Source organism: Crocuta crocuta, unplaced genomic scaffold (assembly GCF_008692635.1).
Source record: "Crocuta crocuta isolate KB4526 unplaced genomic scaffold, BGI_CrCroc_1.0 scaffold96, whole genome shotgun sequence".
Lineage (NCBI taxonomy): Eukaryota > Metazoa > Chordata > Mammalia > Carnivora > Hyaenidae > Crocuta > Crocuta crocuta.
The window spans coordinates 2,245,965-2,272,791 of NW_027531522.1; the positions used below are offsets into that span (position 1 = coordinate 2,245,965).

The following is a 26,827-nucleotide window of genomic DNA, read 5'->3' on the forward strand; positions in this document are numbered from 1 at the left end:
TTTTATCACTGCTCTGAGCTGCCGCATTTTTCAGATACCCACCCCATGACCTTGAGACATCCTGGGACTGGTTTGCGAGCTCCCACACATCTGCTTCCAGCCTGTTTCGCGAGCCCCATCTCCTCTATCTTGTTCCCATGAAAGAGCTTTACTCGCGGCTCCCTTTGCTCCAGCAGCCCCTCAGTGCTAGCGTGTCCTCACCACTCTTCCCGCTTCCCCAGATTCTACTGATGTTTCCAGGCCGGCAGCAAACCCTCCGCAGGCCCGCATTCGCCCGTGATGTGCGCCAGCGGGGAGAGCCGACTCCCATCTCTGCCCGGCCGCCTGCTCACTGCTCTCCCACTGACACTTGAAATCAGCGACGGCAGGAATCGGGGCTTCCCCCCCCCACCACCAGAGAACTGGTGGGCAAACGCTTCCCAGCATGCCGTGGCTTCCCCTCCCCGCAGGGCGGGTGTCTCATCCTTCTCTGAAGTCCGACGACCTATCTCCTAATCTGGCCACTGAAACCCATTTAGAGTTCTAAAAATCTACCTCTGAGATAAGTATATGCATGTGATATAAATAGATCTTTGATACACATACGTATTCTCTTTACAACCAGACTAGAAACTCTTTGAGGGAAAGGACCAGGCGTTGTTCCTTTATAGGGTTACGAGAAATGGACACAGGAGCCTACCTCAATGGACACGGCCCTGTTCTTGGCGCTCGTGCTGTGCAGTTCCTCAATGAGCAGGCTCTGCATGGCAGCGCCGTTCGCGGGCATCTGGGGAGACTGCGGAGCCTGTGCCGACTGCAGGGCTGAGGGCACTTCCTGCGTGGCGGCTGAAGGGCTGGCGGGGTGAGGGCCAGAGCTCCCCGGCAAGTGCTGGGCAGGGTTGAGCAGGGCGGCGGAGAGCTGGGAGGGCTGGATGACCACAGGGGAGCTCTGTGCGTGGTGGACGGTCAAGGGCACCACCTCCGACTTGACGTCGCCGGGGACTCCTGAACCGTGGAGGGGCTGGCCTGAGGTGTGGGGTGCCTCCTCCTGGCTCTTCAGGACTTCCGCGGCCGTGGCCTTTTCCATAGCGACGTACTGGGCGGCCTGGGTGGCATCTGTACCCTTCAAGAGCCCATCGGTGACGTGTCTGGGAGAAAACACGCACAGCAGCATTAACGCTTAGAGTAGGGAACTTGCAGTTTACTCGTCTGACACACTTGAATGCTGTGTCATCCCAGAGCCGGGCAAGACCTCGAAAAATTAAGACATCTGAAAACCTGGAGTAGCAGCCTGGGGTCGAGGGTTTCCATAGCAACTGCCTAATGCCCTCCAATTGCCTCCCAGCTGTCTCGGGTGGCTGCTGCTCAGTCCTTCCCTCACGAGAGGGTCTGTCTTTCCTTTCCGATAGCACCGCTGTGCCCAGCTAGGCCCGCGTCCGTCGCTCTTGGCGTGGGGGCGGCCAGGAACGAACAGATGATTCTAACGTTAACCCCTCCACCCAGTCCCAGCTGGGCTGCCCTCAGAGATGCTCAGTTCTAACCCCGAAAGCTTCCTGAGGCCTCGTGCTCTCCTCTTTTCACTGCCAAACGCCTTGGGAGGGCAGTTCAGACAGCGGACCCTTGAACAACATGGGGGTTAGGGGTGCCGACCCCCTCACCCCCACCCAGAGTTGAAAATCCACATGGAACTCTTAATCCCCTCCAAAACCTAACTCCTGTTGACCACAAGCATTACCTATATCATAAAGTTGATTAACATGCATTTTGTATGCTCTACGTGGAAATTATTCTTACAATAATGTAAGCTAGAGAAAGGAAAACGTTATTAGGAAGATCACAAGGAAGAGAAAAGATCCTGTATTTATATATATATAAAAATCCTCACATAAGTGGACCTGTGCAGTTCAAACCCAAGTCGTTCAAGAGTCAACTGTATTTTAATTCGTTGCTCTTGCTCTTCCTGTAGCTTGGATCAGTTCCTTCCCCACCCGGACTCAACCAAGCCTTTCTGTAAGGTCAAGAGTGACTCCAAATCTAACAGCTGGGTCAGTTCTCATCCTCCTCTGCTTTTTGGGATCACGTGAACCTATCCATTTCCACCCCGGGTGCAGTGGAAAGAACGCGGCTCTGGGGTCACCTGTGTCGGAATATCATCAGTTCTGCTACATTCTAGCTCTAGGATGCTGGAAACTTTACTTTTTTGAGCCTCAGATAGTTTTCCATAGGATGTAATGATGATGATAATGCGGAGGGTAGGATGAGACTGCCTTCTAGTGCCTTCCTCGGGGGCTGTTGTTATGATCAACGTAGTATATGTCAGATGATCGGACAGACACATGGTACTTGACCTACAATCTTCAATCAGTCCCTTACTTCCTTCTTATTAAAATGTTCTATTTTTGATTTGAAAAAAGACACTGCATTCAATGACTCTTCTCCGCTACTCACGTGTTTCTTTTGCTGCTTACCTGCCCTGTCCCTTCAACCCCCAAGTGTTCCCCACTTTCCATCTCATGCCACCATGCCCTCTCTTCCACTGTCACTAGTCATCTTCGTGAAGGCGACTTCCAGCTCTGAATCTCTCCTCCCCCCTGCCCTCCCTCTCTCCAGGTAGGCAGGGCCGCGCCTCTAGTGAGGTCTCCCGAATGTCGGTGTGTATTTCTTCTTCTAAGGGAAGTTATCTGTGCTCTGGAAGTGAAGGAGGCTAATAAAATATTTTGACCCATTCTTTAATTTTAAAATGCTATTCAAAAGGACCACCTTCAAGTGATTTTTTTTAAAAAAAAACATTGACAATGTTTCCTCTCGCTAAGCTCTAGGATGTGCCCACAGGAAGCCTGTGCGGAAGGATCGGGACCTCAAGTCCTACTGCGATGGAACGTCAGAGGTGGGAGGGGGCTGCTGGCTGTTCTCACTTGTTTCCCCGCCCCTGGGGAGGCCACTTACCTCCGCAGCATGGTCAGGGAGTCGGTCATGCTCCGTACTCTCTGCAGGAGGCTGTCTAGCCTGTGGGGCTCCTCCTTCAGAAACCGCACGGCCTCGACTTCGATGCGTAAGATGGCTCGCATCTTGTTTTGCAAGGTGGGAAATTCTCCTGCTGGCCAAGAGCCGAGGGTGAGTTGTAGGAGAAAAGGTGGACAAGATCCCATCCCGCGCGCACACCCGCGAGGGTGGGACCATGGGGTTCACCAGCCACAGCGCTCCGCATGCATCTCTGACACAGCTGGTTCCAAGTGGCCTCGGGCAAGGGCAGAGGTCCTCTGCACCTCATTTCCTGTCTGTTTATTTGGGATAAAGGCAACTGTCCCTTAGGGCCATTTTCAATGCATTTGGCACAGGTGTCCTGGCATACTGGAAGAGCCCAGTGGAGACAAACTGTTGTTGGTATCATTCAGTCCTAAGTCTCATGGCACCCAATAAAATAGAAGCTCCAAGTAGACAGGGACACTTGCCCATTTTGTTCAGCGATGCATCGCAAGTGGCTAGAACAGCGCCCGGCCCACAGGGTGTTCGATGAATGCTTGCGCAAACATGCACACAAATGAATGAATCCGTCACTATCGGACAGAGTTTTAAACACCTCCCCCAGAGACACGCTTCCGACTTCTCCCTTTAAGGAGGAGGCTCACCTTTCAGGGTGGCTACAGCTTCTCCCACTTGTCGCAGGAGGAAAGCCCCATCTTCCACGTCTTTCAGGGTGACCACTCGGGTAGCCGACGTAGAGTCCTTCTTCAAGTCTTCCACAAAGGCTTCCAGCTCACTGCGGGGGAGGGGGCAGATCAGTAGGTGGCGGTGAACACTGAGGCCCTTGAAAAGGACAGCTGTAGTAGCAGAGGGCTTGTCCAGCCTCCCGTTGCACACCGCATCCCAGCCTCCCTTGGTGAAGGGGAGGCGACAGTATCTTGCGAGAGTAGCTTAAATATTCTGCTGAGGTGTAGGGCGGGTGCAAGGAAGTCTTCCCAGGGCCTGTTCACGGAGATGCCCAGGTTGACCAGAGGGGAGATGGTGGCTGGCTGACAAAGGACCCCTTCTCTATTTTCAGCGGTGCTGATGCCGACTAAGGGAGGGGAGTGTGTACTTTGTAACGTGACAGAGGGGAGAGAGAGTGCACCGCGTGGTGGGGCAAAAGGAGGGGTCCCGATCGGCTTATACTAGCCTTCTAAACCTGGAACTTGATATTTTGGGCTGGATAATTCGTTCTTGCAGGGGCCTGTCCTATGCACTGTAGGGTGTTTAGCACAACCCTGCCTGCTACCCACTAGATCTGGTAGCGCCCTCCCCTCAGCGTGTGACAAACAAGGATGTCTCCAGACACCGGTAAATGTCCCTGGGGGAAGTGAGGGAGGGGGGAGGGGAGTACACTTGCCCCTGATCGAGAATCTCTGGTTTATACTGATGGCCTCATCAACAAGGATTGACTTTCCTCTCTAAGCTCCAAAGAGGAAAAATGATCACAGATCTGATTTCTGGCATGTATGTGTGTGTAAGAGAGAGAGAGGGAGAGAGAGAACGACACACACAGGTGCATGCAGATGCTTGCGTGCGCACACGCGTGAGCACGCGCACACACACACACACACACACAAACACACACACAGATACTGCCAGATCCAAGAGAACTAAATTGAGGTCTCATGCTTCAAAATGCAAACCAACCAACCAGCCAAACCAACAACATCCTCTCTCCTGGGCACATTAATAACCCATCGTAAACACATGTTTGTATCATTTCAGTTTGCCTGTAAAGCTGACAACAGAAAACCTCTCTTAAAGAAGTGGAGGAAAGAACGTAGTGAGATGAAGACCACTAGGTGGCGGTAGGCGAACAGCATTCACCTGCTGGAGCAGTGCTAGAGGCATGCGGGGAACAGGCTAAGAAGACACAGGGTGCCTGCAAAAAGATGGCCTGCCGAGACCCTTCCCACTATGTGGGGGGCGCAGATGGGGGCGCAGCCACTGCAGGACGGATTCAGGCAGGATGCCTTGTATGTTTAACAAGGATCAATGTGGCAAACGACAAATCCATCCGCCATAGAGAAGTGGGACGGAGTTTCTGGTGACCTTTCATTCTGTTATGGAAAATGGACCCAACTGCCTGTGATCCCTTGAGATGAAACTTCAGAACCCAAGGGAAAGCCCCATCTGCTCAGTGTCCACATTTGCAGACTATGGAAAGGTACCTGGTGTTATGTGACCCTCCCACAGGAAACTTTCTACAGCGAACTGCACCCCTGAGGAGAGGATGCATGCCATCCCCCTAAGAGCTCTAAATATGGCGCCTATGTGTGCAAAAGTCATCTTCCGCTTCATCACCAAACTGAAATATTTTAGTGTGTAGGCCAGACACACTGTCCAGTCCTTCCAAGTTCTGAGGGAAGAGCTGAGACCCGAATGTTATCACGGTTCCATTTACAACCCCACGAGCCGGCCAGGTTGCAATTAATACTCCTAGGAGCTATCATCTGACCCGAAGTCAGTCTGCCTAAAATTCTATTTTAATCTCCTCTACACGGCCTGCCTCTTGGATTTCATAACTCTGCACACAGGAGACTCGTAAATGTCACAGCTTTTCCTGTGTTGACCAAGGAACATACACAAAGGTGTACTGGTATTGTGTATAACAGTGTCGTTTCTGTTCATACGTTTATGCTATCTTTGACGAAGCAGTCAGACAAAGTTTGTTCATTCAAAATGTAACAGGGATCATGGAGCTAAAATGAATGCTGAGAACAAACTTTCGATATTATGTAATCAATAAGACTTTTGAGACGTGAACTCTGCTCAAAGGGAAGCCAGATGTTCACAGATCCTGTGGTTTTGCTGTAAATCCGTTCTATTTGTGTCAGTTGCTTTTCATAGTACCTTACTTAAAAAGAAGCATTAAATGGCTTAAATATGTTTCATCTGCCTGTTATTAGAAGCCCAATTATTATTTCCAAGTAGAAAGCCACCAAAGAGAAATGACCTTGACTCCACTTCTCTCCAAAATTCTAGGTCCAAATTTCACTTCTCTCCCATCTTAATGGCTCACCAGCAACTTACTCCAACATGATGCCCAAGGGAATTTATTTCTCTCTCTCTCTCTCCCTGTGTGTGTGTGTGTGTGTGTGTGTGTGTGTGTGTGTGTGTATAAGGTAGAGGGGAGGGGAGAGAGGGAGAGGAGATAGAATTGTTTTCCTGATGTTCCTGAGTTGAAATTTCTGGCTGCTTTTGTAACAGTCCATTTTCATTTGATTTCTCTTCCCATTCCTGTTTCTACTCCTTGATTCAGGCCTTACTGATATTTTTTAAAAAGTTTATCTTGAGAGAGAGTGAGAGTGCGTGCACGAAGTGAGGGAGGGTGAGAGAGAGAGAGAGAGAGACAGAGAAGAGAGAATCCCAAGCAGGCTCCATGCTGTCCGCACACTGCCCAGTGTGGGGCTCGATCTCACAAACCTGGAGATCATGACCTTGAAATCAAGACTCAGATGTTTAACTGACGGAGGTACCCTTGTGCCCCAGGCCTTACTGACTTTTGACTGGAGTGTTCTAGCTGCTTCCAGTATGGTTTTCCTGACACTGTTGTTTCCCCTCCATCAGTCCCGCACACGATCCCTGCACCAGAGGGACCTTTCTGAAACACAGCTCTGACTTTGCTGCATCCTTGATCAAAAAACTTGAGTGTCCTCCTCATCAGGCCGGCAGGGACTATCAAATGGGAAGACACGTCAGAATCCCCCCTGTGGCTTTGTACAATGCACATTCTGATGCTCCAGCCGGAGAAGTTCTCCAGCTGGGGTTGGACCCAGGAGCATCCATGAAAAGCCAGGAATCCAGGCTGCTGTCACAGGATCCTCCAATCTTGGTAGACACAGGCCCCGAAGACATGGACAGGCATGCGGGGCGCGAGTGTGGCCTGATATGAGCAGGCATCGTGCAGACGGGAATGGCATTACCCAGACGTGAGACATGATCGCGCATCCCGCATGCTCTCCTGCCGAAGCAGACGGCCCCCAATTCCCGAAGGACACCTTGTACCTTCCTGGTCCTGAGACCTGCTTGTCCACAGGGTTCCTCTGCCTGGGAACCCCCCCACCCCCTGGCCAGCTTCCACTGATGGAGCCCGACGTGTCCTCCAGGCCATCCTGGTTCAGTGTGACAAACCATGTGTGGGACCCCACTAAACACACGGCACTGCCCTGGGTCTGGGGGCACAGGACAAGTTATTTCAGGTTGTCTTCTTGATCCCTGGGGCCAGAGGCAATCTCTCCTTTGCGTAGGCGCATCTGGCACGTGTCAGCCACCTGTTTTGTGCCATGCACATCCTCGTATGGTCCGCTTTGCCAGGCTGGAGTTCTTCAAGTGCCCCGTGCACATCCCCGTGTGTGGCCAGCCCACAGATAAAGTATCTCCTGGTACACTCCCCAGGCCCCTTCCCAGCTCACTCCCGTGCCGGGCTGCTGGTCTCCGGGTATTGAGATTAAAGATGCTTTTTCTGGGGCAGAAGCAAGACTTCGCCCACTGATACACACAGATTTTAAAAGAAGAAGGAAATTTACTTTTTCGTCATTTAATTGGAAAACATAAAATATTCTTAAAAGGCTATCTATTTTTAAAGAGGTTTTCAAAAAGAATCTTTTAACACCTGGATGTAGACAACTGGGCTGTCACAAAAAAATTTCAGACAGATAATAGCCTTATCGCCTCACGGTGGGTGATTAATGGTCTACAAAGGCATGAACTACATAAAATTTTGGAAGCGATTTTGAGATGTCGGTGAACAGTGGTCTAACTCCATTTTTTTTTTTTTTTTTTTTTTTTTGGAAAATGATAACTCTAATTGATTTTCCCCCCTCTGGACTGCTACTGAGAGGGACATTCTAATTTTAATTAGACACGCCGGGTTGGCATCGGAGGTGATACAAGCTCAACTATCAAATAGGTGATTGAAATAACACTTTCCGTGATGGAGACTTTTGGTCCTTCTGCCATGAGAAGAACTTGAAAGTTGCTTCTTTCTAGTCCCAATTTGGGAGATTTAAGAAGAGAATTAGCAATGCTAGGAGAACCCAGAAAAATTGCTATTCATTATACTAGAAGGTGAAATCATTCTATGATAAATCTTCATTGCATAAAAAAACATATATTACCATAAAAGATGTGCCTGCCCCAGTGACTGGGGAGTAATAAAACTACTCATTTCAATAGTGGGACTTGATAGATGCTTTCAATAAGAACCTCGTAGAAGATTGATAACATTCAAGGAGGCATCTTTCATTCCTGGATCAGACATACTTTACATTTAAATTCTTTTGTGCTTTTAACTACAGTTGAATAATAGGAAGATAATTTTAACACTGTTATTTTGGCTATTAGTTTTCATTTATTGAGATTAAAGGCAGACTTCCCATTTATCATTGGGTTTTGCCATTTGCTTCCTCTCATTTTATGTGTTGCTGAGCCCTACAAAGGAGCACGGTGCTCCAGCTTTTAATGAGCGCAGTTGAACTTCTGGGACGGAGGGGCACTAAGTGTCCAAGGATACCCAGAATCAAGAGAACTCTAACTTGTACACAGTAGGTGCTCAATAAAGAAAGAGGGAGGGGCGCCTGGGTGGCTCAGTAGGTTAAGCATCTGACTCTTAGTTTTGGCTCAGGTCATGATCTCAGTTTGTGAGTTCAAGCTCTGTGTTGGGCTCAGCGCTACTGGCGCAGAGCCTGCTTGGGATTCTCCATCTCTCTGCCCTTCCCTTGCTCTCTCCTTCTCTCTCTCTCAAAATAAATAAATAAACTTTTAAAAAATTAAAAAAAAAAAAAGAGATAGGGAGAGGGAGAGAGCACCATCTAGGAAGGGTTTCCTCATTGGCCAGGACAGTGTCTTTTTCGGGTCAAACAGGTGACAGGCACTCACCACAGCTTTTTGACGATCTTCTCCTCTTCGTGCAGGTATTTTTGTCTGTCTTGTTCCACCAGGACACGCTGTCGCTGCACGGGGTCCTCCAGCCTCTTCATGGTTTCAATCACTTTGCCGCTGATTTCCAGCTCAGCCTTCTTCATCATCGCCCTCAGCAGCTCCTGGTTCTGCAGCTGTTGAACAAAAGAAATCAACTTCAATTGGCGCTGCCTGACTGACATCGCGGCGACTGCCTGCCTGCCAGTCTTCAGAAGCGGGTTTGGGTAAACAGCCCTGCAGCGGAATATTTATTCCAGTGAGAAAGGGAAGGAAGCAGAGATTGCATATAATGTTGCTACTTCACCCAATATCTGAGGTTTACTGCCAACCGACAACCAGATTTTCATGTCTGTGTCTGCAAAAAAATAGGGTGCCTCCTCTGGTCCATGCAGCAGGGACAACAGGCAAAAACTCTCACTGACATATTTTTATAGGGAGCAGCTGAGAGCACTAGCTTTGGAGCCAAGCCCTTTTTTTTTTTTTTTTTTTTTTTTGCTGGTTTTGTAGATCTGTAGATGTGCCTGGGAATCATTTGCAAGCCCCACATCGCAACACGGAACTGAGCGTGTGATGATGCAGAAGCAGTGGCCCAATCCACCCTCCTTCCTTGAACTCATGTGACCTTGGAAACATCACTTTCTCTTTCTCTGTGCAAGACTTCAGCTGCAAGAGTGGAACGTTTAGGAACATGGCTTATCTGTAAAGTTAGGAGAAGCAGTCTCTGGATCAAGATACTCCTTTCTGCCTAGTGCAGCCTCCTCCCATCATGGTGCCCAAAATACCTTTATTACTTGGCCTTTTATATCTCAAAGCCTTTTTTTAAAACTTTGGCCGCCTTCACCCATTTCTCCCACCCCCTCCTCTGGTAACCACCAATCTGTTCTCTGTATCTACGAGGCTTTTTTTCCCCCCCACATAGAAGAGGGATTATATGATATTTGTCTTTCTCTATCTGACTCATTTCACTTAGCATTATGCCCTCAAGGTCTATCCATATTGTCACAGATGGCAAGATTTCATTCTTTTCTATTGTTAAATAATACATTTATGTATTATTATTTATGTTAAATAATACATTGTACATAGATACCTAATTATTTTAATTCTAATTTTTATTATTGAAGTACCGTTGGCTTTTGATGTTATATTAGTTTTAGGTGTACAACACAGTGATTCAACAATTCTATACATTACTCAATGTTCAATAAGCATAGTCACCGTATAATACTATTATATTATTGACCATCCGTTGATGGACACTTTTGTTTCCATATTTTGGCTCTGGTAAATAGTGTAGCAGTAAACATGGAAGTGCGTATATCTTTTTGAATTACTGTTTTGTTCCCTTTAGGTAAATACCCAGAAGTGGAGTTGCTGGATTATATCGTAGTTCTATTCTTATTTTTTGAGGAACCTCCATATTGTTTTCCAGAGTGGCTGAACCAATTTACATTCCCACCAACAATATACGAGGGCTCCTTTTTCTCCACATCCTTGCCAACACTTGTAATCTCTCATCTTTTTAATGCTAGGCATTCCGATGGGTGTGAGGTAATATCTCACTGTGGTTTTCATTTGCATTTCCCTGATAATGAATGAAGTTGAGTATCTTTTCATGTACCTGTTGGTCATCTGTATATCTTCTCTGGAAAATTATCTATTTGCAAATATTTTGTCCCATTCAGTAGGTTGCCTGCCTTTTCATTTTGTTGATGGTCTCTTTTGCTGTGCAGAAGCTGTTGACTTTGATGTAGTCCTATTTGTTTATTTTTTCTTTTGTTGCTTTCACTTTTGGTGCTAGATTAAAAAATTCATTGCCAAGACCTATGTCAAAGAGCTTACCACCTATGTTTTTTTCTAAGAATTTCATGGCTTCAGGTCTTACATTCCAGTCTTAAATCCATTTTAGGGTTAACTTTTGTGTTTGGTGTAAGACGGTGGTCCAGTGTCACTCTTTTGCATGAGGCATCGTGTTCCCAGCACCATTTACTGAAGAGATTTTTCTTTCCTCATTGTATATTCTTGGCTCCTGAGTCATAAATTGACTATATATGTGTGGGACCATACTTCTGGGCTTTCTATTTTGTTCTATTGATCTATGTGTCTGTTTTCATGCCAGTACCATAGTATGTTGATTATTATACCTTTGCAATATATTTTAAAATCAGAGAGTGTGTTGCCTCTAGATTATTCTATCTCAAGACTGCTTTGAGCTATTCAGGGCCTTTTGTGGTTCCACTTTGGATCAAACCTCAAACCCTGGCTACTGTAGGACTTTGGCATGTTCCTTAGACTCCCTTAGTCTCCACTTTCTTGTCTTTAAGGTTGAGGATTCACTTCCTTTAGCAGGGCTAGTCTGAGGATTACATGAGCCACTGCTTGGTATCGAATAGGTACTCACCAAATATTGATCTGACCATGGACTATTTCAGAGTGTTAGTTAAACGAAAATCTGTGTTTGGGGCACCTGGGTGGCTCAGTTGGATGGGTGTCGACTCTGGATTTCGGCTCAGGTCATGATCTCATGGTTCGTGGGTTCAAGCCCCCCATTGGGATTTATGCTGATGGTGCAGAGCCTGCTTGGGATTCTCCCTCCCCTGCTCTCCCTCTCTGAAATAAATAAACTTAAAAAAAGAGAGAATCTGTGTCCCTCTTATTTATACAAGTCCATGTACCGAATACCATGTAATCACAGACCATTAAAACATAGTACTTGATATTGATGGTTGTACTGACAATGATTCCAGATGAGCTCAAGGTTCTTGGCAATTTGTTATTTTCCCTGCATTTTATGTAGGCTGCTTGCATACATCATGACGCAGTATCCACATAACTTTCCATAGTTTCCAGAGCACTCTTGTTCCTTACCCTGGAGAGCGTAAGATGTGTGGTTTGCATCTCACGTCAGAAGAATCTAGTCAAACACTTGAGTCCTATTTCCAAGTCTCGTATTAAATGTTTCTCTGGGACAGGAGAGTTTTCGAATAGCACATCCATCAGGCGAATTCATCCAATCAGCCTCAAAGACAGAGGTTACATTACACCTATTATATTATACCTAAAGTTTCCTTGAAATTTCAATTAGCTGTCATTGGGGGTTTTGCTTTGTTTTCTGGTTTCGTGGACGGTAGTACAACTACTGTGTGTGACCTCATGAGAATGATGTCTTTGTTAATTGTCCACTATTTGTGTAATGCCATCCTACCATGTTTACACTCAACTCAAAACCTCATCATGTCTTCCATTTTTGTTGAATAAACAAAAAACATTTCAACACGAGCAACAAGCAGAACCACTGTCATGTTCTATCTAACATCAGCTCTGTACTGATTACCTGGCCGTCCAGAAAGAGACTGCCTGGGTTCAATTTCTAGTTGTACCATATAGTAGCCATGTGACTGTGAGCAAATTACTCACTGGTGTCTAGCCATAAAAAGGGGCAATCATCATTCCTATCTCATAGGCTGGTAATGGAGATTCAGTGAGGGGATAAAGTGCTTACAACACAAACTGGGCCCTGGGGGTGGGGTCTGCAGTTTTGTCTGGAAGGGAACCAAATAAAAATGTGCCACTCTTGGGTTACCTCCTCTGTATGACTCATAGTTATGGTCTCATGGCTTTTGCTAGTAATATCTTTTTATTGCGGTCTTAAAAACAGTCAGTATATTGGTAAAAGTCACCACGTATGGAAACAAGGCATAGAGGGGAACTTCCTCCCATGTTCTCCGCAGCTACATCTTTGCTCACAAGGCACAGGGAAGTCTCACCCTTTCCTACATCGCTAGCTTCCTCATGTGACATGCAGCTGGCAATCCCTGCTCCAGCCACACACTTCCTTTCGGTTCTTCAACTGGTTGGGCTCCTTTCTGCCACAGGGACTTTGCACCAGCTATTCCTTTCATGTGGTTAAATTCTGCTCTCCACAGAGTCACCAGGATACAGGGCCACTCATGGCAGGTACTCAATAAATACTCACAAATGCCTGGAGTAAGCAGTATGCTGATAAGAACGAACAAAGGAGAATACAAAATTTCTTCCTAGATGGTAGATACATAGGCTGACCCATGGGCTCAGATATGCCTTGGGCTCAGCTCTCATGCCCTGACCTGCTCTGACTGCAGTGGTTGTTGAATATACATAGCAACACTGCCAGCTATCAAAATGGTATGTCAAATCCCACAGAGCTGGTTCCTTTGAAGGAGTGCGGAGATGAGGGGTCACAGGTATGCATGGGACAAATAAGGACATGACTAAATGTGTTGAAAAGTGACATCTGGGCCCTATCCCCTCAGAGACTCTGATTTCATTGGTCTACTGGGCAGACTGGGCACTAGGACTTCTTTCAACTCCCCAGATGATTCTGATGAGTCACCAAGGATAAACTTTATGGTCTCTTGAATGGATGGATGATGTCACATCTCTGTGTACCTAACCCTCCCCTAAAATCGCACAGACAAGCTCCAAAAAAGTTATGGTCCTGTTAGCAGTAGATATGAACAGTGGCTATCAAGCTGGAAATTATTACTGGAATGTTTAAAATTCTGAAAATAGAAATCTGGATGATGGGACAAGTGGAACCCTGAGAGATTAAGTGACTTGTTCAGGGTCACTCAGTAATTAAGGGCAGAATCAGGGTGAGAACCAAGTCTTCTGAATTCCAGCTAGCCATTTTCCAACCACCCCAAGTTTCTCCTCTAACAAGGCAGGGACACGTCTGTTTTCTTTCCAGCCACCAAGCACAGCTTCTGGAGCACCGTAGGCACCCAACACATACTGGTGTAGAAATGAATTCCAATAGAACATTACTCAGAAGTGCAGACATATCAGAAGAGTGTATGTAATATTCGAGTTATTCAACCTGTAACATGGTCAGATTGCATTAAAATGATTCCACTTGGAGAGGAGGTTTGACTAGAGTTCCAGGTTATATGATCCTTCTTCCAGAAAGAGGGGCTTGACTGGAGCCAGCTGGAGGGAATAGAGAGGGAATTTTCTATAGCCCAGTGCTGGCACCAGGCAATGATGAGCTAATCATGAAGGAATAAGCATGTACCCATGCTCTCCTTCCCCTTTCCTCTAGTCCCCCTGCCTTCCTGGACGGTGTGCTAGCCAATGTCCCTAGGGCACAAGACCGTCCTGTTCACCCGGGCAGTGTGTGAAGTGACGAGCTGAAGGCAGGAGGTAGATCAGCATCTTTCTCTAAATGCTTCAAATAAATTACAGTTTTTTGAAGGAAACATTTGTTAGGTATAAGACCTTCATCTATTCTGTTTCCATTGGCAGCTAATTGCTGACCTGACTATTACCTTAGAAAGTTCCTTATGGCTCTTGTATAAGAACTAAGTAGAGAACATGTTCTATGTTCTCTAGTGTGCTTTTTTCCAAGTTACACATTCCCATGATCATTTTTTTTGGGTGTCAGAAGATAAATGAGACTCTAGCACATTTCTGTGAGGCACTATTTTATTTTAAAAGACACCTTAAGATAACACTACTGAATTATATCATATCAAATATAAGGTCTCTGTGTACTGCCATGTTTCTTTTTCATGTTGGTATTTTACCTCCTTCCTCTCTTAATATAGTAAATTCTCAGAAGTCTTAAAAATGGAACACTAAGTTCAGAATAATCTCATTTTAAAAAAATTACCAGGAGGCAGAATAAGGAAATAGGAGCCAAGAAAAAAAAAACTGTGGGAATTAGAGAAGTGAGATGTATCCATTATCTCTTTAGGTCAAGTCTCATCTGACCCTTACAGAACTTGTACCCTATCTTTCAGAATCTTCTCTCTCCCCTCAGCCCACAGAGAAGAACAGAACTGCAGTCACTTCAGTGGATATAGGTTTGCTTTGGGAAAATCCAGTACTGTGGCATTTTTGAAAAAAGATGTAGTTCATCATTTAGGAAAAGAAAGCTTTTTCTAAATCACTCCAGAAACAGTAATGGATAAAGATAGTTTTTTGAAGGAAACATGTGTTAGGTGTAACACCTTCATCTATTCTGTTTCCATTGGCAGCTGATTGATGACCTGACTATTACCTTAGAAAGTTCCTTATGGCTCTTGTATAAGAACTAAGTAGAGAACGTGTTCTATTAGCCACTGGAAATGAGATGCATTGTTTGAAGTCAGGGCTTTGAAGTCATTGGGTGTGTCTTTTACACATATAGGGTGGTGGGTTACCCCATCTGTTTCTGCTTCACTCTTGTGATAGCTGACTGAGATCACAACATTTCCAAGAAGCATCTAAATGTACCAAGGATTCCTAATACCCAAGAGCAATAGTTCTTACCCTGGAGCATTCTAGGATCACCAGTGCCTGGACCCTGGTTCACGTCAATGAAGTCAGACTCTGGCAGTGGTCCTTGGGTATTGATGTTTTTGTTAAAGGCCTCAGGTGATTCTAACAGGTATCCAGGATTAAGAACCATTCTCTTAGACCAATAATTCATGCGAAATTGGAGAGCAGAGAATTATATGAATAAAGCTTTAGTGGTTTTCTTCGTCTTCTGCTTAGGCTCCTTTTGCCTCCCTTGACATTCTTTTTGCCCTACTCAAACCTACCCATTCCACTGTGTCCTCATCAAATTTCTATTCCTGAGAGTAACCCATCAATTCTGAAAATAAAATGCTCAAACAGAATGTGCTCTACCATCTAGGATTTTCCAGTGATTTAATTATCTAATTACTGGAGCCGGCTGCCAAGCACAAAAGATTTCATTCAGTTTCACTATTTTATAACACAGTTCAAAGAACATTTGAATTTCTAATTTAATTTTTGTTCTTTTGAGACTCTTCTGCGGAGTTTCGTATATCTCTAATGATGGTTCCATTATTGGACTTATAATCACTTTGGGGTTACACTTCTTTTTTAGTGTATAATACATATGCCAAAAGAGAATTGGTGCTGAGATAGCTTAATTATTCTAGGCTGTTTTTGTCTTAAAGAGGCTCCCCCTGGCTGAAAAGACAGAGGCTTGACAGGGAGGAAAGCTGATGGGGACACAGGAAACACGAAGGTGAAGTAGGAACACATTCAGGTTAGGTTGCCGTCAGGTTAGCTAATAAAGTGGTTAGCCTTCCCTATGTGTCTGCTCATTAGAACCGCACAAATATCAAAGCTCAAGGGCACATCGGCTCATTGTTCTTTATCCCCCCAAAGCCAGAAAAGCTGATCAATTCTGGGGCAATAAAGGAACTTGCCTGGTTGAGATAGCATTCCCAGACCTTGACCGATGAGCTGCACTGTTTGAGGAGCTATGATTCCAAAACTGAGCAGCCACAGTTCAAGGTCTGCAAGGAGTGGCGGGTTGTGGGGAACTCCCCTGACCCCCACAGCCAGCCAGGAAACCAAATAATGTCATCACTGGAGGGGCGCCTGGGTGGCTCAGTCGGTTGAGCGTCCAACTTCAGCTCATGTCATGATCTCGGTTTATGAGTTCAAGCCCAGCGTCGGGCTGTGTACTAACAGCTCAGAGCCTGGAGCCTGCTTCGGATTCTGTCTCTCCCTCTCTGTCTCTCTCTCAAAAATAAATAAACTTAAAAAAAGTAATGCTGTCACTGGGGTGATGCCACGGCTACATGCATCAACTTCCGTATAAAATGTGCCACATTTCCAAGGTACTTATGCTAAAGCAATTCCACCTCTTCCCCCATACCAACAAATGTTCACCTTGGAAACCAGTAGGTACTCCCATACAAATGATATTTAGGGGGGGCGCCTGGGTGGCTTAGTTGGTTAAGCGTCCGACTTTCGCTTAGGTCATGATGTCGCGGTTCGTGGGTTCAAGCCCCGCGTCGGGCTCTGTGCTGACTGCCAGCTCAGAGCCTGGAGCCTGTTTCGGAGTCTGTGTCTCCCTCTCTCTCTGACCCTCCCCTGCTCACGCTGTCTCTCTCTTTCTCCTAGAAATAAATAAAAATATTAAAAAAAAACCAAATGATATTTAGGAATTTTTTTCTCCGGAGGGTCTAGGGAAGAGCGATAATTTCCAAATGGCCTGCAGGTGGCGCTCACAGGCAGAAGCATGTGAGAAGGGGCTTTACCCTCCGAAACTCCCAGGTAAGAACCTGGGACACAGCAGACCCTTTCTGGCCTGCACATTTGTCAACTGACCTGCAGGGTACTCAATAATTGGTTTTTAATTACTTCCCAACAGTTCTAGAATGAATACAAATATATCATATAAAACCTGTATTTCCAGAAAAAAACACTGGACTCTAATTCTGTCAGGTTAAGAACTGGCTGGAGCTGAGTGGTGACTCCTTGAGAAGGGCCGACTTGCCAATGCCCCTCCTCCATTTCACTTGTGAAGTTACCGCCTGGATACTGTGGGCACTGGACTTTGTCACCTGGGCACACACCCTCAGCCCAACCCGTACGCTTCACTTCACCACAAAGGGTATTTAAAATTGCAAAGCGAGGAGAAGGAAACACAGAGGATAGAGAATATTGCAGATGACTTGACCCAGAAGAGCACTGAAATGACTTCGCTTGGGGTGTCTAAAGTATGTGGGACATTGCCTGGGAGGCAGAGTAGCCTCTGGAGACCTGAGCACTGAGCAGTGTGGTCTGTTCTGACAGCCCTCACGGTCCAAGGTGGGGCCCCAGGGCCGGGCTCTCAGATCAGCTGGCTTTCTGTTTATTCCTTTGTAGGCAGAGGGCAACAGGAAATCACCACCTTAGCTTTAATTAGGTGGTGAAAAATGTAGGGCTCAGGCCACGAATGAGCTGAAGAGACACAATCTGGGGCATGAATCCCTTTCCACGTAGCAACTCGCTTACCAGCCCGGGGGGTTGCGTCCCACTGGCTACTGAGGACGCCATGCTCAAGGTTTCCCAGTAGGTTGACATCTACCAAGATTTGAATGAGCTTCTTGATGTCAGGGAAGGTGCTTGGGTACTAAGCCTGCACTACACCTCCAATGATCCACCCGCCACAGAGGTGGGGACATGAGGCTGACACATGAACCATCTCACAGAATCTCATACAGAAACGCACAGCCCCAGCTCCCAATACCAGCAACCACCAGATGGGCTATTCTGCTTCAACAGACAGATGGGATTGATTCACCAAGATTAGCGACACAAAGGGTCGTTTTCCCTCCCTGCTGATTCCCACGCAGTTGGTATATTCCTGAACAATGGGAAAAGGTAAGGAAAATGTGGAACACACAGACCATATGAAATGCAAGTGTTTTCCTCAGCAAATCTTCCACGAGGGCTGCTTCTCCTTACAAATTCATCCTCTAAACTCGTACTTCTAAATGCATCATAGTCCCTTGCAAAAAAAAAAAAAAGCTTAGCTTTGTGCACACTCATTGAAGAGAAGCCAGGAGCCGAAACCTTGCAAGCAGTCGTAACTGGCTATTAGAATGCTCCACAGGCTCCTCTCTTTCTAGTTCTCCTCCAAAACACGGATGTTTAATAGTTTTTTCATGTGTAAAAACACGCGTAGCTTCAAGAAGTGATTATAGATGGACTCGAGTTGCAATGGAAGGCTCTAGACCAAGACGATGTATTCAAGAGAGGGACCCGTGCCTCTTTAAGGTGCTACTCTTTATGTTTTCAGTTAGCCCTTAGGAGGGAAGGGTAGAGACAGCCCCGGGAAGGTGCTGGCCAGCGAGGGTTGTTGGAGGAGGTGAACAGGGAGGAGAAGGCGGATTCTGGGCAACTAAGACAGAGGGCCCTGTCCCCAAGGAACTCGTTCGGTACCTGGAGCTGTCGCATCTGCTGGAGCTGGAGCTTGAGTTCGGCCACACTCCGCCTCATGTCGAGCAGGCTCATGTGCATGGCCGAGGTGCTGGCGGGCAGCGGCTGGCTGGGAGGCCCTGAAGGCTCCAAAGCGCTCACAGTCCTTCCCCCAGAAACATGGAGCGGTCCTAGGAGAAAACAGTAGCCAAGAAGCTAAGCGTCCCAGAATGGAAGGTGTAAGTCCTCGTCCGGTACGGAAAACTGGTAAGTCCTTCATTATGAACAAAAAGTTTTTTAAATATGTTGGTCCTCTAAATGGGAGAAAAAAGGAATTGGGTTTAAAATCATGAAATATTCATGCAATGTTATAGTATGCAGTCTGTAAACGTCACATCCTAGAAGGCAGATCACAGGACAGTAGGTGTGACATGATGCCACATTAAGGAAGCTGTCTGTCTGTCTATCTATCTTCTTTAAATACACACATTTCCACAGAGAAAAGATCAGATGTATATATAACAAAGTGTTAACATCCTCTCCAACTGGTGGTATTCCATGAGTTTATATTTTTTATATTACTACTTTTTGTGTTTTTATTTTTTAAGAATATCTCACTTTATTATTTATTTATTTATTATTTTTAATAGTTTATTATCAAGTTGGTTTCCATATAACACCTAGTGCTCATCCCCACAAGTGNTTTTAAATCCACAGAGTATGTGGATTTTTACAACAAAATATAAATTTTTAGAAATTTTTAAAGTGTTTTAAACATGTATTCATTTTTGAGAGACAGAGAGAGACAGAGCATGAGCGGGGGAGGGGCAGAGAGAGAAAGAAAGACACAGAATCCAAAGCAGGCTCCAGACTCTGAGCTGTCAGCACAGAGCCCAACGTGGGGCTCGAACTCATGAACTGTGAGATCATGACCCGAACCGAAGTTGGATGCTTAACCGACCGAGCCAGCCAGGTTCCCCCAGAAAAATAACTTTTTACATTCTGGGACCTAACACAGCGCTTACACGACTACTTCCTGCAAGCAGATGTATCCCGAGAACAGGCACTTAGCTCAGGGCAGTCACCAAGGGGAAAGTAACAAGAACGGGCTACTTCCAGGGATTCTCTTCAGGTCTTCAGACCAAAAGAAGCAGGACTCCTGCTCTCATCTCCTTTAGTGAGAAGATCAGGGATGGTATGAAAATTCTCTAGAAGAATCCAAAAAGGCGGCAGAAAGAAACCCTTTCTAAATAGTTTTCTGGCTGCCGTAAACTTGTGCCCTGTGGGTCCCACTTAAGCCTCATGGATTTCATACGTGCATCTGGGAAGGGCCTGATTCGAGCAGGTGTGCTTTAGAAAATGCCTCAAAAAGGATCCCAAGTACCATTTACAGGACCAGCAAGGTATGGGAATCAAAAGAAAGTGCTATTGTATTGATACAATGCAAGTCTCTGGAATAGGCCTCCAGGGTAGACTCTGAATTTACATCACACACACATGCACGCATGCACACACAGACACACACACATGCGCACACACCCTCTTCTGGTTAGCTCTCTTTTCTGTAAAGGACAACGTGGAAGGCTTGCAGTAGGCTGGGCAGGCCTTCCGGGACCGAATCCTGTGGTACTTCCGCAAACTCTGAGGTGGACCCGGCACAGTGGCCTCTCTTTCCATATGGGTTCAGCAACCACGGGGGCCCTTCCTTCCCCAGCGCGCACAGCCCTGCAAGCCACAGAAGGAACGCTCCAGGGTCTAGATGGCGTGCCAGCGAGCGAGGGGTCCACAGCTGTCTTGCTGCTGGGTCTCAGCAATGCCAGTGAGAGCCGCTGGCACACCAAGTTCCTCACCCTTAGAGGACCACTTTCCCAGCCCGCTGGTGGCCCCCGGGGGGAAGTGAGGAGCACAGAACAGAAAGCACTCTAAGGATTTCCAAAGGAACCCCAGCAAAGCAGACAAAGAGCTGTTAATTCTATGAGCTAACTGGCCACTCCTATCATCACCGGTCACGGCTCTGACCAACTTTTGTCAGGTCCCCCTCAAATCAAAATCACCTCCAGAAGAGCAAGATGTGCCATCCCTACAAACTGTTCCAAAGAATATTCTCCAGGGGTGCCTGGGTGGCTCGGTCTGTTGAGTGTCTCCAACTCTTGCTTTTGGCTTAGGTCACGGTCTCACGGTTTCATGGGTACCAGACCCTCATGGGCTCTGCGCTGGCAGCGTGGGATCTGCTTGGGATTCTCTCTCTTTCCCTCTCTCTCTGCCCATCCCCTGCCTGCACCGTCACTGTCTCTCTCAGATAAATAAACTTAAAAGCAAAAAAGAACATTCTCCAACTGCGAAGGTCTTCAGTAAAAGAACATCCAGTAACGTTTCCGAGAACAGCAGGATGTCAAAATTAACAAGCACCTTCAGGATCACGGATCTGAGGGAGATCACAGTGAATCGTAAGCTTTCCTTCTAGAACTGGCCAGGTTACTTTATCATCACCGCATTCCACAGGCACATACGTACATGCACACCACACACACACGCGTGCACACATGCCGATGCCATACATTGTCTTGTGTATAACAAATGACACCATCGAGGTATTTCTCCAGTGAAAACGACGCAGTGCCAGCTAGCCACCTCCCACATGGTTTTCAGAACTGCGCAGCTCTTCTTCAGCCCGGGAAGGCACACCTTCCTTCTATGCTCTTCTCCTCTCATTACGCACTATGAGGACGCCACAGCGCTCACTGACCTCACTGAGTCTACACGCCATCTGTGAGAACTGAATGCTGAAAACTGGTTTTAAGAAGTCCCTCTCAGCACCAAATTTCTCTACGGAGTCTACACTCATTTGTAAAATTACTTCACCTCTAATCCAATCCGCTAAATCTGGTTTCTAACTCCATCAATTCACTGAAATAGCCGGCAGTCAGGTGTCAGCCCAATGGATGCTGGGCTGACATGAGGTCTCCTTGGCGTGATGCTGGGCTTTCTCACTCATTTCCTTCTTTTTTAGTCAATTTTAACTGTTCTTATCCCATTTCTCCTTACTTCTTTGCTGCTCCCTCCTGGTTACTGTCTTTTCTGAGTTTTTCTTCAGCCAACCCTTTAAATCCTGGCCTGTTTTCCTGGGCCTGCTTCTCCTCTCACGGGATATATTTCCACTTGTAAACGTCTCCTACATCTTTGTCTCCAGCATCTGGTTATCTTCAGATGCACATACCCTCCCTTCACATCGCTACTGGACTTTTCCGCAAGCAGCTCAAATTCATTATTTCTCTGCATCTTCTCTTAACCTCTTTCTGCCTCTTTAGCCAGTGGCACTATTATCCATTCAATTATTTAAACCAGAACTCTGGAACTCATTCTCAGTATCCACTTCCTAGTTGTGTGACCTCAGGTAGGTAACATGACCTCTTTTCCTCTCAGTTTCCTCATCTGTAAAATGGGTACGTTGTGTAAGATAATGGAACCAATACATGAAAACTGTGTTTGGCACAGACAGAGCCCTCCCGTGCAGTTAGCTGTGATTATTATTTCTCTGAGAAGAGTGGGCAGGAGGAGTCTGCCAGCCTCCCCTCCTCACTTGGAGGGTCAGCAAACGGAAAGGCGGGGAAGCAGGCGCCCTGAAATCTACGGATGGAGCCGGGATTGGCAGGTGGGAACCCTGAGTGTTAAATGAGTCCCCTTCCGGATGAGACATGCACAGGACCTGGGACGTCCTCTCCACACCCACACGGGAGGTGCTCACACTCTGCTCCCAACGGGCCCGGACTGGTCGGGAGAATCTGCGTGCAGTCTGCAGAGCTCACTCCTTTCTGTGCACTTCGCTCTTTCTAGGCAATGCCCCCCACCCCGCTTCCTCCTACCCAACCTGCCCTTAGGTCATTCACTTCAGTCAATTACATTGCAATGTGATCTTATTAATACAATTTTGATGTGAATTTGATGTATCCTGTTGTGACAGAAAGAACACAGGTTTGGGAACTGGCAAGATCGGCCGTGACTTCTGCTAGGAGTGCAGTGGCTCACATCTTCCTTACAGGATTAGATGTGTTAGATGATACAATATACATCATAAAACACATGGTATGTCTTCGAAATGGGAGGTTCCTTCCTGTTCTCTTCTATCCACAGTAAGCCAAATATTCCTAAAGTAAGGGGAAATCTGGGTTTCCCCTTTTTATTTACCCTTGGCCAAATGAGCTCCTTGACTTCTCTCTAACTACCTGTAGTTGTCTACAGAGGAGGGATAATACTTCCTGTCTTGTAGCTTACTTTCTAGGATTCTGGAGGAATTAATGTATTGTGTACCCCATACAAGGCTGCTATGGCAACGAAAGCCCTGTGGACCACATCTAGCTCTGACACATTGGAAACCAGAGGGACCAAGACCAGCAGTGTCTCGGGGAACAATGTACATGCAGTTGCCCATGGCATCACGGGCTGGTGCAGCCTTTCAGAGGAGAAAACCGGCAGCATGTCGTCGGTGCTACTAAAGCTTGTCCCTCTGGACTTATTGATTTCACTTTGGGAAATATGCCTCCAGGAAATTACACCTGTTCCTTCCCTCTGGCTCCAAAAGAGACAGGGGCAAAAATTTTTTCAAAACTAAGAACCGACACAGCCTACATATCTCTAAAGAGACTGCGGCACCTTCACATGAAAGAATGAGGCCAAATGACAGGTGGGTGGGCCATGCGGGTGTGTGTCAATATGTCTGAGACATATGCACTCAGTCTTCCCATCCGGAACATGGGAATAACAACTGTACCTACCCTTTGAAGATGCGTCAGGAACAGATGAGTTTCATGCATGAGAAGCACTCTGAATAGTGCCTGGCCTACAGGAAATACTCACTACATGTTTCCCATGATTAGGATGATGATGTCACCCAAAGTGAAAAGGGACAAAAGGAGAATGTAAAAGAGCATAAACGCATTGATCAGAACAATGGTATCGGGTACCCATCATTTCTAGAATAGACTCCAGAGGAACAGAAAATTGCAGTGTCCGGTAGACAGCCTTTGTTCTCCCCAGCTTCACGGAGACATGACTGACACACAACATTGTGTACCTTTAGGATGTGCTGATTCGATATACTTACATATTATAGTATGATTACTACCACAGTGTTAGCGGGCACTCATCATGTCACACGATTACCACTTCCTTCTTGTGGCGAGAACATTTAAGATCTACCCTCTTCACAACATTCAAGTATATAGTTGAGGACTGTGGTCTATAATCACAATGCTGGACGTCAGATCCTCAGAACGTGTTCATCTTCTAACTGGAAGTCTGTGCTCTGGACCAACACCTCCCCATTCTCCAACCTTCAGCCCCTGGGGACCACCATTCCACTCTCCTGTTTCTATGAGTTCAATAGATTCCTTTCCCCCCACTCTATGTTCACGATAGATGAGAAAATAAATGAAGGAATGAGTATCTCCCGAAAAAACTGACAACCGTTCTGAAGATAGGTTTAGCCATTCCCACTAACTAATTCTCTGACTGCAGCCGAGGTCACTGATTGATTTCCGAGTAAACCAACAAATCCCATGAGTACTAGAAACACTGGACGCCCAGCTCTGCTGGCTTTACGGCTGAGTTGCCTGCAGTTGGCTAGGGCGGAACCAGGTCTAACAGAGGACTCAGCAGCCCAAGATCTGCAGAAGAGTCTGTGGGTCCCCAAATTAGGGGTTTCACCCAACCTGCCACACTCTTCTTGTGTAGTTCAGTAGCCAAACATGTCCCTGGTAATGACTTCTATTTCTAATCCAACACAATGGAAGATCTCTAATTCTTGAGAGGGGGACCGCTTGCTTTGAGCCTGCGGCATAAGATGGACATCAAATATACCTGGATAGTACGGGATTCCAGTGGGCCTGTAACTGGGGCTTCGTTTGCGGGGACGCTGCCATTTAAAAAGCTGGCCTTGGTCCAAGCATACCTTTTCTTCCCACCTCGATCACTGGCTCCCTTCTTGTCTCTTCCCATTCTGCAGCTGGGCTGAGGTCCTTAATTCATCGTAAACCTTCCAATGGCTTCACTTTGCATGTAGAGTAATATCCAAATTCCTTATCACGGCATCCACTCATGCCTCCGCTCCCCCCAGTGGCTCTTCCTTTCCCCCTTCACTCACCGAAGTCCCATTCATCTTTTGGGCCTGAGCTCGTGTCACTTACTCAGGGAACTGTCTTGGTCTAGGCTAGATCTGTTGATGAAGTATTAGCCCTGCATTTCAAACCACTCATAATTACTCGCCCTGTACCTGTTTTTTCCCCAGGCTTAGGAATTCTAGGCAGGCAGCCCCGTCCAAAGGATGCCCACTGTCCTTGCCCAGTGCCAGGCACATATATATTTGTTGGATGGATGACCATATACGCACGCAAATGAAAGAAGAGTGAATGAATGAATGAATGAAGACTGAAGGGAGGGGGCTGAAGGGCTTAGGCCACCTCCCTTTCCCTGAATGAATGACTAATCTGGAATTTCGACATTAAGCAGGGAAGGTGTGGTGGGCAGGTGTCATCCAGAAAGCCTCTCAGACCACCCCAGAGAGGTGACTTAGGGAAAGGTTAAATGCTCTGAAACAAGCCAGAGCTAACCAAAGGCAGCCTGCAAAGGATCCAGAGAACACTTACCTGCACTATCTGCGTGGCTCTTACTGGCTGTGGACTTCATGCCTTTCTCGCTGAATAAAAGAAAAAGAGAGTCAGCTATACGGTTTTCAAAATGCCTTTTTCTCCCCCCTTCCATTTACTATTCCAAGCAATTAGCAGCAGCTAGTGATGGTATTAAGCAATGTGTCTTAGCATCAGCATCACTATTGGCCGGGATGGAGAAGGCTTCCCAGGTGTGCATGTGACACGCCGGTGGAATGCGGCTGAGAAGCGCTCATGACTTTTGGATGAGGCGGATGTGGAGACGTGTGGATGGGCTGGCAGGCACTGCGCAGTGGTCCATGAAGTCACATGCACTGGGAAGCCCATCTACCCTTCTTGGGCCAAAGTGTTACCTTCGACCAAGAATTACCAGAAGGCCAAACAAACAAACAAACCACGATTCATAGAGATGTGACTATTTTCAGCCTTGAAATGATTACAAGGAAACGGATTTGAATGAATGAATGATCTTAATGATTAAAGAGAAACAGATTGAATGATCTTTCATCGGTTTGCTTTCTTCTTTTTTACCTAGACGCCTCTTTGCTATTACTCGTAATGGGCCCTTTAAAAAGCGCAGACTGAACAAGACCAGTTAAACTGGCAATCTGTTTCTCCATGGCTTGCATCCTCTCTCTGGAAAACAAGAGAATGGTTTGTTAAAGCTATATTCACTTTCAGACTGGTTTGTCTGGGTGAATGATCACCTGAGGGCTATAAAATGTACACCTAGTAGGCTGCCAAAGTTCACCCCATCCTGGCTCCGGGACCGTGCAGAGCCCTGATGAGTTCAAGAGTCGATGATCAGAGTTTAATATTAACCCAATGATCTCAATGACAAAACACTGGTCCGACGAGAACAGGCCTCCTGGAAAACTGAACAGCGCCTCCTTCGGAAATGACTGTTTGCTGGTCATGTTTTTGAGGCTTTCTGCCCTGCTTTTCTTCTTTTCTCTCTGAAGCCAGTGGTGTCCTAGGCCAGCTGTGGCCTGGTGGCACAGATTTCCAAGCTGTCCTGGTCAGCTGGGAGGGCTGCTGCCTGATTTTGGTGTCAATGACAGAGACGTTTGTGGAGTGTAGAATAATACTTATCTCATAGCCCAAGAGCGACACAAATGAATGTCTTTTAAGTAAAAATATGATTAGAATCAATCAATGACTTGGGGACAGGGGATGCTCAATGTAATGTCATAGGAACCTTAACCTGGGGCCTTTCACAGGATCAAGCAGGAAGACAAATATCCCTAAGAGTTTTGGTCATCTTAAGACACAAATGAAGAGGGGCGCCTGGGTGGCTCAGTCAGTTAAGCGTCCGACTTCGGCTCAGGTCATGAGCTTGCAGTCTATGGGTTTGAGCCCCACATCGAAGCGTCTGACTTCGGTTTAGGTCATGATCTCACAGTTCGTGGCTTCGAGCCCTGCATTGGGCTCTGTGCTGACAGCCAGCTTAGAGCCTGGAGCCTGTTTCAGATTCTGTGTCTCCCTCTCTCTCTGCCCCTCCCCTTCTAGCACTCTCTGTCTCTCTCTCAAAAATAAACATTAAAAAAATTAAAAAAAAAAAGACACAA

At 46.5% G+C, this 26,827-nt stretch overlaps 1 protein-coding gene across 4 annotated transcripts in view; it reads right to left on the reverse strand.

The window, feature by feature from the left end:
* The window catches only part of KIAA1217 (KIAA1217 ortholog), a 297,582-nt gene that overhangs the window by 20,183 nt on the left and 250,572 nt on the right, over positions 1 to 26,827 (reverse strand). For all 4 annotated transcript variants that reach the window (XM_077772488.1, XM_077772490.1, XM_077772489.1 and 1 more), the window contains 7 exons: positions 25,791 to 25,895; positions 25,239 to 25,288; positions 18,622 to 18,788; positions 8,869 to 9,044; positions 3,609 to 3,739; positions 2,926 to 3,076; positions 680 to 1,127 (listed from right to left, as the gene is read on the reverse strand). In XM_077772488.1, coding sequence (XP_077628614.1) covers positions 680 to 1,127; positions 2,926 to 3,076; positions 3,609 to 3,739; positions 8,869 to 9,044; positions 18,622 to 18,788; positions 25,239 to 25,288; positions 25,791 to 25,895 — 1,228 coding nt within the window. The remainder of the gene's footprint in view (positions 1 to 679; positions 1,128 to 2,925; positions 3,077 to 3,608; positions 3,740 to 8,868; positions 9,045 to 18,621; positions 18,789 to 25,238; positions 25,289 to 25,790; positions 25,896 to 26,827) is intronic.